This window comes from Ictalurus furcatus, chromosome 3 (assembly GCF_023375685.1).
Source record: "Ictalurus furcatus strain D&B chromosome 3, Billie_1.0, whole genome shotgun sequence".
Classification (NCBI taxonomy): Eukaryota; Metazoa; Chordata; class Actinopteri; order Siluriformes; family Ictaluridae; genus Ictalurus; species Ictalurus furcatus.
In genome coordinates this window covers 26580927-26597414 of record NC_071257.1, presented here as the reverse complement: position 1 = coordinate 26597414, position 16488 = coordinate 26580927, and the positions used below count along the sequence as shown (strand labels likewise).

At 39.9% G+C, this 16488-nt stretch overlaps 1 protein-coding gene across 3 annotated transcripts in view; it reads right to left on the bottom strand.

Annotated features, from left to right (window-relative positions):
* bmpr1aa (bone morphogenetic protein receptor, type IAa) overlaps positions 1–16488 on the bottom strand; it is a 47987-nt gene that overhangs the window by 1676 nt on the left and 29823 nt on the right. For 2 of the 3 annotated variants that reach the window (XM_053621779.1, XM_053621780.1), the window contains 10 exons: positions 13585–13874; positions 5370–5535; positions 5171–5273; positions 4917–5013; positions 3962–4055; positions 3089–3227; positions 2789–2981; positions 1084–1381; positions 673–848; positions 101–231 (listed from right to left, as the gene is read on the bottom strand). In XM_053621779.1, coding sequence (XP_053477754.1) covers positions 101–231; positions 673–848; positions 1084–1381; positions 2789–2981; positions 3089–3227; positions 3962–4055; positions 4917–5013; positions 5171–5273; positions 5370–5535; positions 13585–13714 — 1527 coding nt within the window. In that variant the 5' untranslated portion in view covers positions 13715–13874. Of the gene's footprint in view, positions 1–100; positions 232–672; positions 849–1083; positions 1382–2788; positions 2982–3088; positions 3228–3961; positions 4056–4916; positions 5014–5170; positions 5274–5369; positions 5536–13584; positions 14516–16488 lie in introns of those variants that run through there. The other variant, XM_053621782.1, reaches the window with a different exon arrangement.

Below are 16488 nucleotides of genomic sequence, written 5' to 3'. Positions count from 1 at the left end.
CCAATATGATGCATGTTTTCTAATGCAAATATAAAAACAATAGGAAAATAAATAAATAATAAAAAACAATGCTCAAGTAAGTAAGACTTTAAACACTCACCTCGTCACTGTTCCACCTGTTGGACACTGTGGGCCGCAGGCCTTTCACACACACTACCTGCAACATGTCTTCATATGAAGGGTCTGAGGGGACCATGTCATAGTACGGCAGCTGGTACTCCTCGACTATCCCTGAAAGACGGAACAGTAGTACAATAGAGCGCTATATGAGATTTAGTCGATAAATAGAGCGCTATATGACATCACAAATCATGTGTAAGGAAAAGAACACTTGGGGGCATGCTGTTTCTAGAAAATAAATCAACACCAGAGTGGTCTGATGTGACCTGATGCAAAGTGGAGTTATTGTCAATTCCCCCCAAATGTTTATATTCCTCTAATACCACAGCAGTTTGCCAGAGCTGACGTTTTTTTAAAATTAATTAATGAACCACGTAATTCTTTTTTTTTTGTTTATAGTTGAGGAACGTCTGCAAGATACGCTTTATTCCAGTTATTACCTAGCAATAATACATCTATAAACAGTTCACCAGCCTCTCTTAGGAACGTAATAACTTTCAGGAATTCAACAAATTTTAATATCTACCATGTGATCTGATTTTGAATCAGTACCTCCTGTGACACAGCGTCTCGCCATCTCCCACATGACCAGCCCGTAGCTGTAGATGTCGGCCATGACGTACGCGTGGAAGTGGTTTTTACTCAGGCTTTCGTCGAGGACCTCTGGAGCCATGTAGCGCCGGGTTCCTGTACGAGTGCTCAGAGGGATGTCAACTTCATTACTGTCACTGAGCGACAAGAGAAGGAGAGATTAGTCAAAATGGACAGATGTTCAGCGATGTCTCAACAGGTTATTGGATAAAATCACTGTGAGGACACTTAATACGCTCTAATAATGCCGCTATATGCTTAACATAACTTTGTCAGACAGACCACTACTCCCAGAAAGTTACCTAATAAACATGAGAAACAATCACATTAGTGCACTGTGCAGGTGAACTAGATAATAGAGAAATAAAGAACCTGTTAAATTTGACAGCCAATCCTAGGTCAGCGATGCAGCAGGTGCCGTTTCTCTTGATAAGGATGTTCTTGCTCTTCAGGTCCCGGTGGGCGATGGCTGGTTTGCCGTGCGTGCCGTAGATCTCGGTATGAAGGTGGCACAGACCGCACGCTGTAGAGTAGGCCAGTTTCAGCAAGGCCTGCGTGTCCAGGGTGGTGAATTTCAGGTAGTCGTACAGAGAGCCGTTCTCATGGTAGTCTGTGATGAGGTACATCTGGGAAGAGGCTCCTGTACCGTTTATATCAGCTGCTATGAAGCCTGTTGGGGACGCAGTATAATATATGATTGGACAAGAGCCATATAATGAGTGGTCATTATCAGTTTAAGGAGCCTGTCAGCACACATTAAGTGTGACGATACAAGTTCTCTATGATTCACTGATTATATAAAATTTGTTAATATTTAAAAATATTTCAAAAATGAATTTCTTCAATTTACTGTTTGTCAGCGTAACCTTTTATACCCAACATGATCTCATTCACCATCAGATGGAGGCATAATCAAGTCACAGCGGGAAAAAAGTGTGACCCAAGTCCTCTAAGGCATGCGAGCATTTTATATTAAAAATACAGTGAAGATTGTAACCTGTAAACTTTACACAGTGGAGCTTGTGTAGCACGGAAGCACGACAGTGATGCATGAGAACAAACTTATGTTTATCCAAAACTGTGTGCAAGGGTTTGGGGAAACTGTTGCGAAAGGTTTCGTTTAATTCAAGTTTATTGGTATTATATGCTGTATTAGCGCGCTTGCAGTGTAAATTCTGTCACTTATTAGAACGGTAGCGATCGATTAGTAACGAGGCCGTGTTGCTCCTCACTCGCGATGTAGACGCGGCGATAAACAGCGGGAGCGCAGGTAAGATCTGTAATGTGTAATTAAAACGCTACGATCAAAGCAAACAAGTAAAACAATATGTCTAAATGCAGTGAGTAACAGAAATCGTAAGGTGAAGTGAAAGTGAGATTTTATTATTATAATTTAGGACTATAGTTTAATATCAGGGTTTTTGTGCATACACAAATAAATAAATAACCATACATTATATATAAACAAAAACAATGCTACAAACCCCCCCACCCCACATTAACTGAAAAAAATAATCGGTGGATAAATCAATTATGAAAATAATCATTAGTTGCAGCCCTACAAATGTGTTTATATATGTTTATAATGGATCGAAATTATGAATGGTGGCCAAATAAGAAAGAACAAGAGGTTACACATCCTTGCAAATCAAAAAGTTGGCCAGTGTTGCGATCATTTATTTATTTATTTAAACTAAGGGGACCATTTTTGCAGCCTGGGAGAAATACATTACTTTGGCACTAAAAGTAATTCAGTTTCTTCAAACAAATCCGAGCTAAATTACTAAAATGAGGATGAAAATATTTAATACTGGTATGAATCATTTGAAAGATTTTTCAGTGCCATAATGATTGCTTTTTCTTATTTATTTTCAGTAACCTGTTTATCCTGGGGTGGATCCAGAACCTATCCCTTGAACTGGATGGGAGTTATGAACAGACTCTGGATGTGACCCCAAGACCATTGCAGATCTTTTTAAAAATACTTCCTAATAATCTGCAGATACCCTGATTTATAATGCATTGTACGAGCTGTTTGAAAAAATAACTGGGCAAATAATTAATTTGATACACCTACACAGGATATTGTCATGCCTCATAAGCACGGTCTGGTAGATCTCGGTCTCTCTGAACCAGCTGGCCTCTTCACGGGTGCAAAACACTTTCACCGCCACCTTCTCCCCCCTCCAGCGGGCCAACCACACCTCGCCACAGCGGCCCTTCCCAATCAGACGAACTGTCTGGATCTGCTTCGCAATGGTACGTTGCACCTGAGCATAGAGACAGGAAGTGTTTGGTGTAAAAACAGCAATACTGTGCAGTAACAGGTCCCAGCTCTACAAGTTTATAATGACAGAGTGCATTTGAAGCTGCTCACCAGCAGGGGGAGCCCAGCGCCACTGCCTGAGCTCTGAGACTGGTGGATGAGGTCTTTGATAGATTCTCCGGGAGGAATGAAGGCTTCGGCCTGCTCCAAGTCTCTGTGGTAGTGCTGCCTCTCTGTTTGCCACTTATACCTTAAATACAACAAATATGTCCACAACTGACGCAAATCTCACCTTATCACCAACCTTTATCAAATCTTCTCGGCAGTGGGATACATAACATCTAAACAAAGTCTACAGACAGCCAAATCAAAAGCCATAATGGACACTGTTACACAATTTATCTGCATAACATCTTTTCCCCAAAGGTGCAGCAGTAGCAGGATGTGGGTATCATTTATCTTCAAAGGTGTTACGGTATGTGCAGTTGTTCGTTTCCTCTCGGAGTTGGAAACATCCAAAACAATATAAAAACCAAAACAAAACAAAAAAATGGATCGGATAAATCTCACAAATCCCTGGAAAACACACTCCTCTGACCTTAAAAGTTTTTACACCGTTTTTCAGTTTTAGCCTTCCGTCTCTCGCTAAAAAAGGTATACCGTTTTTTTTTTTTTTTTTTTAAATTATTGCATTTTAGAGTACAAAATTGTTGAACAATTGTCTTAACACAACACTGCTGCACATAGTAAGATGCGTTTCATCTGTGTTTGTGTGTTCATATAGTCAGATCAGAATTCCTTCTGAAACATGAATTATATTCTGGAACACCTCATGCACACTTCTCGAGTTTAATCTCTTGACCTGTACTTCTGTTTTCTGACTTTTGATGCCGACTTATCTTAACGATATGAAACCCTTTGTAACCAAGCACTGGTCAGTAATTTGGTTAATGTGACAAAACACTGGTCGGATGAGGGTCGTACCTGTAGTAACAGACCACGGTGATGCAGACGAGGGCACAGCAACACACCGTAACAGAGATGAGCAAGGCCAGCCAGTGAGGGGCAAGAAACACCTCTGAAACAAGGAAATAAAACAGGGTTCTTTAAAATCACTACAGACTCAGCATTAGTTCCTATTTTAGGGACTCGGTTTACATCTTTGACTTTTTAATTTAATTGTATTTATTTGTATGGTGCTTCAACACTAGACACCGTTGCAAAGAAGCTTCACATAAATCTGGATGTCGATTTAATATTTATATCGCTAACGAGCAAGACAGAGGCGACAGTGCCAAGGGAAAACGCCATGAGAATGAACCAGACTCAACCATGCTGATTACTCAATTAGTTGGATTATTTTTAAAATATATTAAAATACCAAAAATATTTACTTAAAAAATGAATTTACTACAGAACTCTTAGCTAGTCTTAATTAAACAACAGGCCATCACCTACAATAAAATATTATAGACACTTATCAGATCTGTCACGGCATGAGAATATCAAATGCTTTTATCAATCAAATGAGACACACACACACACACACACACACATTTAAGGTGACAGTATTATAAACATTTTTTTACTGGTTCCGCACACTCGCTCTGTAATAAAAATTCATTGCCCATTAATATTTTTATTACCGATGTTTTTTTTGTTTTGTTTTTTTAAGAAAGAAACCGTCACAGCAGAAACATTGGCTGTGTTTTGACGTGATTATGTGCAGATTAATCAAATATCAGAACCACAGGTGTATGTGTGTACGATGTAAATTTACACATTCACAACCAAACACACAAATCCAAACATTGGAATTCTTCCATGTCATGACCGCCGTCGTAGAGTGAAGGCATACTGCATTATCGCAGCAGTCTGCAGGTGTCGTTTCCCAGGCCTGGGGTTCATTTAGCACATGTAGTTGTGTCAGGATTATCACCTGGCTCTCGTGGAGGAAGTTCAGGCTTTAGATCATGATTACAGAAGTCAGACTGACAACACTCAATGGTTCGCCTTGCCTGGGCATACTGCGAATCCTGGAACACAGATTTCGTTCATTATTTAACACGGCACTGTATCGTGAGTTGGCTTTATTTACATGCGGTCAAACAGACTGTACATGTTATTAAACAATAACCTGTAGGTTTGGATAAAAGCGTCTGCTAAATGAATACATGCACATGGAAAATGTACCTTGCACTGAAAATGGGAGCCTTCATACTTCATGCAGCCAGAACTTAAGAACACATCTCCATTTTCATCTTCTTCAATGATGGCAAAGCACTGGCCATTTGTCCTGTAACATCAACAGGGTACATCAACATTAGGGCACTTTTTCTGCCACCTAGATCTTTTGTTTCTTTCAAACTGAGCCCGGTTGGAAGTCACTCACATGCAGGTGCTGTTCTTGGCGTCCTCTGGGCAGTGGCCTGAGCAGTAACAGCTGAGGAAACGTGGCGCATCCTCAGGCTCCACTGTCGAACCAGGAGCTGGTCTTCTGGAGTCTGAGCTGTACTTGCCGCCGGCCCCCTGCAGCACATGGTCTGGGTTCTGACCAGCTGTAAGAACAAGAGCAGAGCACATCTGACTGACCAGAGCAACAACAAGCACTGGCCTAAATCATTACTCTTGATTCAGAACTACACTAATGTGTGTGTGGACACACCAAGCAGCTTTAACACACTTGTACACCTTTTCTGCAATATTACTATTTCTACCACTAGGGGGCAGGTCAGGGCTAAAAAATTCATTCCAGCTTGTCAAGATTTTCTGTGCAGTGATTGTAGTCTCATAGCAGATATTTTGGCAAATACCTGAAATTGCAAATGCATTACGCTACATTTCCGCACTGCATTTTACACCCACCTTTAATTTCTGAAGATGAGCACATCCAATAAAAACAAAACAAAACTGAACATTAAAGAATTAATGGCCAATAAAACAAACAAACTCCTTTATATAAAGAATAAAACACTTCAGGAAATGCCGTTATAGGAAAAATAATAAAGTGGAGTCACTGCTATACTTTAAAGTTGATAATTTTCCAAATGGCAGCAGGTCCTTGCCAATTCCATTAATTATTAATAAACAACAGGTCATACTTTTATATCAGTTAGTTACATTCAATGTTGTGGAATAACAACAACAAAAGTTCCAGTTATCACATTACAACATCTTTAACATCAGTTGTTTCCTCACCATCCTCTCATTTTTACTCTCTTGGAGCTAAAAAGACAATAAATAAATAAATAAACAAATAAATAAATCACAGCCTGTTGTGCTGAAGAGAAATTGGAAAGCACAACACCCTGAAGAGACTCCTTACAGAACTCTTCAGCGATGTGTCATTCAGCTGTGTCATCAGCGATGACACATTTATCATACCGACTGTTACAGAAAATCCATCAAAAACTTCGGACCAGAACCAGAATTCAGCATCTCTGTGGTATAAACTGAAACAATACGCTGAATACCTGGTACAATACGTCAACGCACTCACTGAATCCAAGACAAGCTCATTCTTAACAAATTTCTCATTCACAATATCAAATCTCACACTTTTCCTGAGGAGTTATGTTTTACTTGGCTAAATCCGACATCCTTCGACCCAATAATGAACTAGTCCTTAAGGTGATTGTAATTTTACTACAAAGTAAAGCGGTGAGTACATGACCTCATCTTTAATCATATCCATCTCCATATTACTGACACACACACACACACAGTCCTGTTCTGCTGAGCTAAACATCACCTCCTGCTCTGTTACACTTCTTGCTCTCTCCCCTCCATGTTTTGAGATGGCAGTCTGATGCAAGAACAGTGTGTGTGTGTGTGTGTGTGTATATACACGACTGCTGCAGACACTTCCTCTGGAGCATGACTCCACTCTAGTCTTTCCAGTCCAGACATGTCGGTAAGACAGCAAATCACTCCCTAAGCGGCTCTATGAAGAGTTCGGAGGCATAGCAACATGGCGCTCCGCTCCTCCGGTAAACTCTGCTCTCAGATCTCATTACTAGCCCGTCTGACACCCCCCCACCCCTTCTCCATCAATGTGTTGCTGCTGCTGATCAGGAATTCTGGTCGAGTACTATTCATGGAGCTAATTTTATTAAGGCTCACTGATTAAATTGCGACCAAGGGAGATAAAAGAGTCTCTGTTGTGCTTCAAAGTATTTTCTAACTGTGCTTGCACCAAAAAAAGAAAAAAACAAACAAAAAAAAAAGATGCGATGGTCAGTGTGCAATGGCAGAGCAATAAAATGTGCCATGGTTTTGTAGACATCTTGCACAATAAGCTAAAGTAATCATTACCTAATGCAAATTCTGCAACATGAGTGAACCTGGAGTCAGAAAAGCAAGGCAAGTTTATTCATATAGCACATTTCACACACACAAAGGCAATTCAAAGGGCTTTACAGAAATATAAGACATAAAAATGATCGAAATAATTAAAAAGAGGTGCAAAGGGTAGGCAGAAAATGTCAAACGCACAGGGAAAGAGAAGTGTTTTTTTTTTTAGTTTGGACTTAAAGATGGCCCAATTCAGAGCCTATCTGAGATCTTTTGGCTCACTGTTCTTGGTCTCAAGTAAAGTCCTGTGATAAACAATTTAATCAGCCCGAACTGATACCCTTTTAAAATAAATAAATAAATAAATAAATAAATAAAAAGAAAGAAAGAAAGAAAGAAAATTAAAAAAAAAAAAAAAGAAAGAGGAAAGGGAGTATTTCTACCATTTCAGGTTTAAGGAGAGTAGTAAAGGGCATAATAAATAATAATAATAAAAAATCTGTACTTTGGGGGTGGGGGTGGGTGGGGGGGCTGGGGTATAGAGTGAAATGTGCTTTGATAATCGTTTTATCACAAGGAGTCATTTATGATAATTCATGAGTGCAGTGAAACTTTAATCTAGGGGATCTTCAGAGATCCTACTTAAAATGTGTAAAGGTATAGGACTCTACTTTGTAATTAGCTAGTTTGAAAAGAATGTACAACTCACCTTAACAACACACAAAAAGGAAATGGTCTATCATGTTGTCCTGAGCAGTTTACAGGTGCATGTCTAAAAATTTGAATATCGTGGAAAAGTGGAGCTTTCATATATTCTAGATTCATTACACAAAGTAAAATATAAGCCTTTTTTTTGTTTTAATCTTGATGATTATAGCTTACAGCACATGGAAATCAAACATCCAGTATCTAAAAATATTAGAATAAAGAATTTATGATGCAAAAATGTCGACCTGAGAAGAGCTCTGATCGGCTAATTAACTCAAAACACCAGCAAAGGTTTCCTGATCCTTTAATCTCTCAGTCTGGTTCAGTACACACAACCGCAATCATGGGGAAGATGAAAGTAAATCTTGCATTTCATTTGGAAATCAAGGTCCCAGAGTCTGGAGGAAGAGTGGAGAGACATAGAATCCGAGTTACTTGAAGTCCAGTGTGAAGTTTCCACAGTCAGTAATTATTTGTGTGTTGGTCCACTGTGTTTTCTCAAGTCGTCAGTCAATGAAGCGTCTACCAGGAGATTTTAGAGAACTTTATGCTTCCATCTGCTGACAAGCTTTATGGAGATACTGATTTCCTTTTCCAGCAGGACTTGGCACCTGCCCACAGTGCCAAAACTACTAGTAACTGGTTTGCTGACCGTGGTATTACTGTGCTTGATTGACCAGCGAACTCGCCTGACCTGAACCCCATAGAGAACCTATGAGAGACACCAGACCCAACAATACAGCCGAGCTGAAGGCCGCTATCAAAGCAGCCTGGGCTTCCAGAAAACCTCAGCAGTGCCACAGACCCCGACCAAGTACTGAAGGCATAAATGAACATACTTTTCCTTGATATTTCAATTTTGCACCTGTATATGCACTGATAACACTCGTTCTAATCATGAACCTGAAAGGTGCAGTGTCTGAAGTACGCACTACATCAGCACAAATAGATCAAGACTGTCTAGACTTTACATAAGCACTCAAGGAAAGTAAATTAGGTTACTTCTGTAATCGAGCTAGCCAATAACCCTTACACAAGAGATGGGCTGGTCCTGATGCCAGGCTGAGGCAATCCCTCCTCCTGATGATGACTACTCACTAGTTCTAACTCGAGCACACAAGCTGAGCGGAAATTTAGAGTCAGGAACAACCTGGATAAAGATCGAATGAGCCAAGACTCAAATAAAAACCAGGAAGGCCTCTCCAAGTTTCCCCTCACTAGCTGAGACTCCCACTCACTACTGCGTCACAACCCTAAAATTGTCCTGAAACAAGCAAAGCCTCTTTGGCATCCTCTCATATCACTGTCATATCGACAGCTCCTGAATACTGGGCATCTTCCTTCTTCCTCTTAGTACGGTCATGCCCATGAAGCTAATTTGAATTTGTATGCAGACACAATGAGCACCAGTTTAAATATGAAGACCAGCCCTGAATGTGACGGACAGCGTTTGAATGGCTGCTGTTTAGAAAGGCCAGCAGCTCTGTACAGCAAAAAGCCAATGGAGCTTTTCAAGCTGAAAGCAATGAAGACATTTTACTTGGGCCAAGTCTATGGCTCTGGCGGTTGTTCTCTGATTGGCTAGAAGTCGTGATGGATGGAGCCAGGAAACATCTGAGCTCATGGCGTACACACACTGGCTTCATTCGGCTGCAGTCACGGTGGAGTCTGAGGTCTGGCACAACACCCTCCCCCCATAACGAGCCTCTCCATTTACTGCCAGACACACACACACACACACACACACACACACACGCGCGCGCACACTCTCCCGTAAAGTAACACAGGACATAAGGAGGAAAAACGGCATTCGAGTGCTCGAGAGCTCTGAAAGTGGGTTCTGTAAATCAAAGCCAAGGGGCCAGAGATTTTTTCAAATTTTGTTACAGTGATGGAAAACACCACCCAATACTGTAAAAGTTATATTATATTTGGTTGTTCTATTACTATTTTATTTATATATATATATATATATATATATATATATATATATATATATATATATATATATATATATATATATATATATATATATAATTCTTGAAGTTATTAGCCTGTTACTTAATTTGAATGGGTTTAAATCTAAACCTCAATAACTAAAAAAAAACCGAGTCATCCTATAAATAATGTCACTATGAATCTAATGCCCGTTTTTTTTTTTTTTAAAACAGTGTTCAGTTAGTGGAACATTCAGAAATTAAAAAGCTCATAATGCACTTAATCTTATAGCATAAATTTAACTAATGAACCAAATATTTGGATAGTTGGATTTGAAGTATGTAAGTACTATACATTTTCTCATAGGTTCCTGAATTTTCAGACATGCTGTACTTTAAGCAATACGTTATATTACGTAAATATTTATGTTATATTATGTAAAGTACACAATACTTCCCTCTTCTTCTCAGAAAATTTTTCTTCTGAAAAAAAAAAACAAACAAAAAAAAACCCCACAAACTTGATGCAATCTTTTGTCCAAGAGTAAATTTTTGCTTTGATTTAAAAAGGGCTACAATGTGGTATTCTAATTTTAAACATAAAATATCAATCTAAATTTTCTAATCATTTTGGTTGTAATGAGATTTAAAAATGGTAAAAATAAATTTTATTAATTACTCTGTGCTCAACATTCAACACTAATATGCTCAAACAGCAGTGAATTGAATACTTGCTCAGTGTTGCCAGATTAAATCAGAATCCTCCACATCTAGAGCTGCAACAACTAATCGATAAATTTGATGATAATCGATTATGAAAATCGTTGTCAACGAATCTCATTATCAATTAGTTGGTCTGTGTGCGGCATGGGGGAGATTTACTCATTACGTTACTTCTGTTCTGAGAACACGCTTCGGAGAGTAAATATTAAAGTTGTGTCCCAAATAAAGTACTTTACACTTACACTATGCACTAGTGTCTAATGTGCGGATTTTAGAAAGGTAATATCATCTCAAATTATATCACTAGCGTTTTTTTTAACTAACTGGAAGTATAAGCCACTTCCTAGTTGACGGCACATGACGTCATACGCACGCTAGCATTAGCAGACACCCGAGTCACAGAGAATGGCTTTCTTCAGTTTACTTTCTGTCAGCATTATCTTTTATTGCCAACATGACCTCAGTCACCATCAGACGGAGCCGAAATCATCACGTGACTGAGGAAGAAAGTCCTCTAAGGCAGCGGGGCATTTTATATTAAACACCGCGGAGATCAAACAGTGATGCATGAGCACAAAGTTATGTTTATATCCAAAATGCTCCACTGTGTGTAAGGGGCAGGGGAAACAGGTGCGAGTTGCTTAAAAGGTTTAGTTTAATTTAAGTTTCTTGTCATTATATGCTGTATTTGCACACTTGCAGTGTAAATTCTGTCTTTTATTATAACGGAAGTGATGTGTTAGTAACGAGGCTGCGTTGCTGATCACGCACAGTGTAGACGCGCTGATACAGGTATTGAGCAAAGGTTGTGAATACTTATATACATGTGCTTTTTTGGTTTTTTATTTTTAATAAATTTGCAAAGATTTCAAACAAACTTCTTTCACGTTGTCATTATGGGGTATTGTTTGTAGAATTTTGAGGAAAATAATGAATTTAATCCATTTTGCGATAAGGCTGTAACATAATAAAATGTGGAAAATGTGAAGCGCTGTGAATACTTTCCGGATGCACTGTAGTTTCTTAATCAGAGTATTGTCGTAATCGGGTTAATATCGGAATACTGTTGTCCATGTAAACGTACTGAGTGATGAGTGCAGCATAATTAAACACTGTGGCGCTGGAATGAGATATCGGTCACTAACTAAATGAACATGAATACAGTTTATATCGAATAACAAGGGTCATTCAGACAATGTTACTAAACTGATGAAACAACAGTTCAGTAATGCCTCACTCGCATGGGGGAAACAAACAAACAAACAAAAAAAGACAGACAACTGTGGTGGACAAATCAGGAATTCATTAGCTTGAGGAGGGGGGAAAAAAAAAACGACCAACATGAAAATATTAAATCCGTTTGTCCTGGGCTACCAAAAGAAGCCAATTTACAATCATTAAATTTCTGTTTAAATTATCAGACAATATGTCCAACACCAATATCACAGCCAAACCAAAGCAGGATCTGGACTTGCTTATTACGGACACTACTCGTGCAATGAGAACTAAACCTTCATTATCAAGTAGGCTGAAAGTGAGTGACACCATGAAGAGTGAATATTTCCTGAGAACAATGGTCTGGAAATGTCCGTGCCCTGCAGCGAGTCACACAGCGTTATACAGGAAGTAGTCAATGTGCAAAAAGGAAGACAGAGCGACAACAATCAGACCAACAGCTTCCTGTAGAATGAATGGTGGGTGATTCGGAGAAAGATATGGTTTATTAGTCACTGAACATGACTTGAGGCGTTTTAAACTGACACAGTGAGTTTTCACACTTGAAACTGTGCAGCTTCATGCATGATTTCTGGTATGTATGATTCCCCCACAAAGTATTTCTAGCATTTCTTCACTTTCGCCGTGCACTGGCAGAGTTCAAGTTTTCAGTCAAAGCTACTTCTTCAGTAAACAAAGCCTAAAAATTTTTTTTTTAAAAATCGGCCATTGTGAAACGTGAAATTACATGACAATCACATTATTTGAGGACCAGCCTGGGGAGTAGATAGATTGCATATATAGTGTGAAAGTATACTGGAAGCAAAAAAACAGCAGCAACACTCAAACGTATTTAACTCTTGCTGCAAACTGCCTCGGGTCCAGAATAAAAGAGCAAGTGTGCTTGGTTAGTGTTCGCACAATATACAACAGCTGAATCATAAGCTGATCTGAAGGAAAAAAGCCTGCCCAGATCTCATCAATAGAACCACCCAGCTTCATAACAGCTTATCTTTTTGGGCATTTAAACACAGCTCTCACAGGCTGTTGAAACACTTTAATCAGGACCACAGGCTCATCTTTACAGTATTTCCAGGTGTGTTTATGGTAACTAGTGAGTGTTCTAGTGTGCATTCCCAGCACAGTACAGCATGTCCTTTTTATGTTATCAGTTTCACCACACATCATAAAAAAGGGACACACACACCCCAAAGCATTAAAAGGCATCTTTTTTTTTTTTTTTTTTTTTTTTACAACACCTATGCCACATTAACAAGAGGCAAACCCAACGTATCTAAGTATTCTGTTTCAGACACAATATTGATGTGAAATTTGAACACAGTTGAAAATCTAATAATTGCGTTGGCGACTGTTTGGCTTACAGCTTTAGGAATCATGTGATAACCCAATTACATTGGGACAACCCTGCATTATTTGATTATCTTTTATAAAAGGACTGCGCGATACTCATCTTCTCATGTTCCCGCTGGGCATCTAAGGACAAGTTTATAGTAATCATAATTACAGTCAAACCTACATAATCACAGTGAATGCACAGCACTACCATTACAGCACTCACCCAGTTTAATCTGCTATTATGACAAAGGCCAGTCGTTGGCTCTAGTTCAAAGTCAGCATATTTATAATACATTTTACCCTCCTGAGCCATTACTAAGGACTCGGACGCAATATAAATAAATAAATAAATAAATAAATAAGGAGTGTCCTTACCTTCAGTCTGAGGGAGCAGGACAATGCAGACTTGAAACAGAACAATGGTGAATAAGTGAAAGCGGGTCATTCTCAAACAGTCTGGTAGCGCTTTTGAGGCAAGCACATGGAATTGCAGGTGTCCCTGCATCTGTACACCGGCACTGATGGAGTTGTCCAATGACGTGTAGACTGCAGAGCAACAATGGTGTCCCAGGCAGATGACTGAAGAACGCGAGCAACGATTGTGATGGTGGAATTTCACTAGAATCTCAGAGCTTTGTCCTTAGAAGATCCTCTAAGCCATGACACTAAAAGACAGAAAGAAGAAAAGAAAGAAAAAAAAAATGCAGTTTAGGCAAATCAAATGAAGACATTACGTTTCTCACGAGATGCCAAACAATGTCTTCTGCCTTTACTGCTCACTGTATACACCACTTAGTCATGACTACAGGAAGCACACTGAAAAGACCCTCAGAATGAGCTTTGTTAATTAATAAGAAGGAACATGATTGTTTGACTTAAGATTTAAATTAGGGGCGTGTATCTTTTCTGCAAAAATAAAATGTGCAACATCAAAAGCCACTTCTACTTCACAGGGATGGGCACAGAGGGCACACCTTCACAGGGACTGATGGGGCAGAGGGCACACCTCCTTCCAATGGCCTGATGGGCACAAGGGCACACCTTCACACGGACTAATGGGGCAGAGGGCACACCTTCACTCGGACTGTCAGGCACAGAGACCATACCTCATTCACAAAGATTGACCAGGTGCAGAGGCCCTCCTTTACAGTGACTGATGGGGCAGGCTACCTTGAAAAGACTTGGACGGACAGGAGGACACCGAATGCATCTTTGCGAGAATAGCGATGTGCTGTGATCTTCCTGTTGCTCAATGGACCGTCCCAGCACATTTCTAGTAGTGGGACAGGGTCCTCATCTCTTCAGTGCTCCCTAAATAACACGTTTCAGCTAGTTAATCGATTTACTGTTAACTGGCTAATAAAGCACGTTTTAATTTAGTAAGCTCTCTGTTTGCAAGTGCGGCCGCACATTAACTTAAAAACTAAGCTAACAAGCTTGCCGTTACCTCAGGATGAAAGCTAGCATAGTTTAATACTTCAAATACTTGAGGGATAAATTGGACTTTAACAACCTCAAGTATATCTCAAGCTAAATCCTTATTTTTAGATGCATATTCTGATTTATTTTGATTGTTGTTGTTACAAAGAGGCTAAAACTACAGATATGGGTCAGGCTTCCGTCATTCGCTATTATTTTGCTGCAATGACTTCTGGGAATTCTTGGACTCGAGCGGGTTTGGTGTGCTCAAGACAGCATCCGATGCATCCGCAATGTCAAGAACACATGCGGGTAATTTCATGCGTCCACGGTCCTTGCCATCTTTATTAGAATTTAACTTCGGTGGTGGATGATGGTGTAGCAAGTTCACAAAAGACGCAAGATTGCATAAGAACGCATACTGAGAAACGGCCCAGGCTCCTTCACAGGAACCGACAGGCACAGACGACACCATCAGCCAGGGCAAACTGTATGGTTGCATCCCCAGACACAGATGCCTCTAGTAACATTGGGATTTGGACTTTCCATTTCCCTATGATATGGCAAACGCTTTTTTCATTGCACCACTCAGAAACCCATAAATTGAACTAAATCCAGAGAAAGATTTAGACATTTTAATCAGGTTTTCACTGAAAGTAGCTTGCATTAACTACGCAAGTGTCAAATCAACAGTGTCCAGGTGGAAGAGTCACCTTGCTTGAATAAGCAGCTAAGGAAGCACAAATACTTTCACACATGGACAGACACCATATCTCTAATAAATTATGGAATGCACTGGACAATGTGTGCATCAGTGTCTCTATTTTGTATCACTGCCCATTGCTTGCTATTGGTGTTTTCCAGACTTGACCCCACAACCCGTCAGACTGGCGCTATTCTTGAACACTATAAAATGCCCAAACTTTTTGTTCAAGGATATTCTGCAATTACCCGCACTAGCCCTATCCAGCGTTAATAACATGATGTGTCTGTTCCCTTGTAAGCTTCTATGGCTCTCTGCAATTAGTGGCTCTCAGCAAAGCCTCGGCCAAGCTGACGGGGTGCAAATTAGTGGCAGAGAGGGCCGGTGTCTGTCACTTTTGATTTGCCCGAGGGAGACAAAGAGCCCCGACCTGTGCCCCACTTTTCACACATCCCTGACAGGATAACAAGAGAACAAAGTAGGCCTCCTCAAGGCAAGGGGACAAGACAGTCATTCCGCCCTTGACGCACCTGCCAAGCATCATGACTGGATGGGTTCGAGTGTGTTTTACCTGGTTCAACACACAGATACTGAGGGTTACCTCGAGGAAGCATTAACCTCTTTGGAAAAAACCTAGACATAGAAATGAGGATTTACAAACCCACAATTTTAAATGACCTTTGTCCCGTGCTGACATTTTGAGCGTAAAAAAACGTCAGAGCATGTGGTAATGTGTAATGGCTGAAGACTGCTGTGGTTAGCTGAAGAACAAGACAGTTAACATCACTGTGGCGTTTTGGCAAGGTACAGCTTTATTTTGTTAGATGGCACTGAAGATCTCTTAATGTGGAGAGGAATGTTAAGTTTCTTGTTTTGGAAAAGCAGTCACTAACCAATACGCAGCCTGACAGTTTTCCATGTTGTCACATTACACCTACTACCAGTGGTTCTTAGCTTTAGTCCTGTAACATACTTCATCTTTGACCTTAAATTCATAACCTGCTCCCTGAATAAAATAACGTGTAATGTTTCAAAAGAGAACACAATAACAATACCACCAGAGGATTCAAGTCCATATCTGGCAGAGTGAAATGTATCTGCATGTATCTAAGATTTCGGTGTGTTTCATGTTGTTCAGTACTATACAGTATAAACAG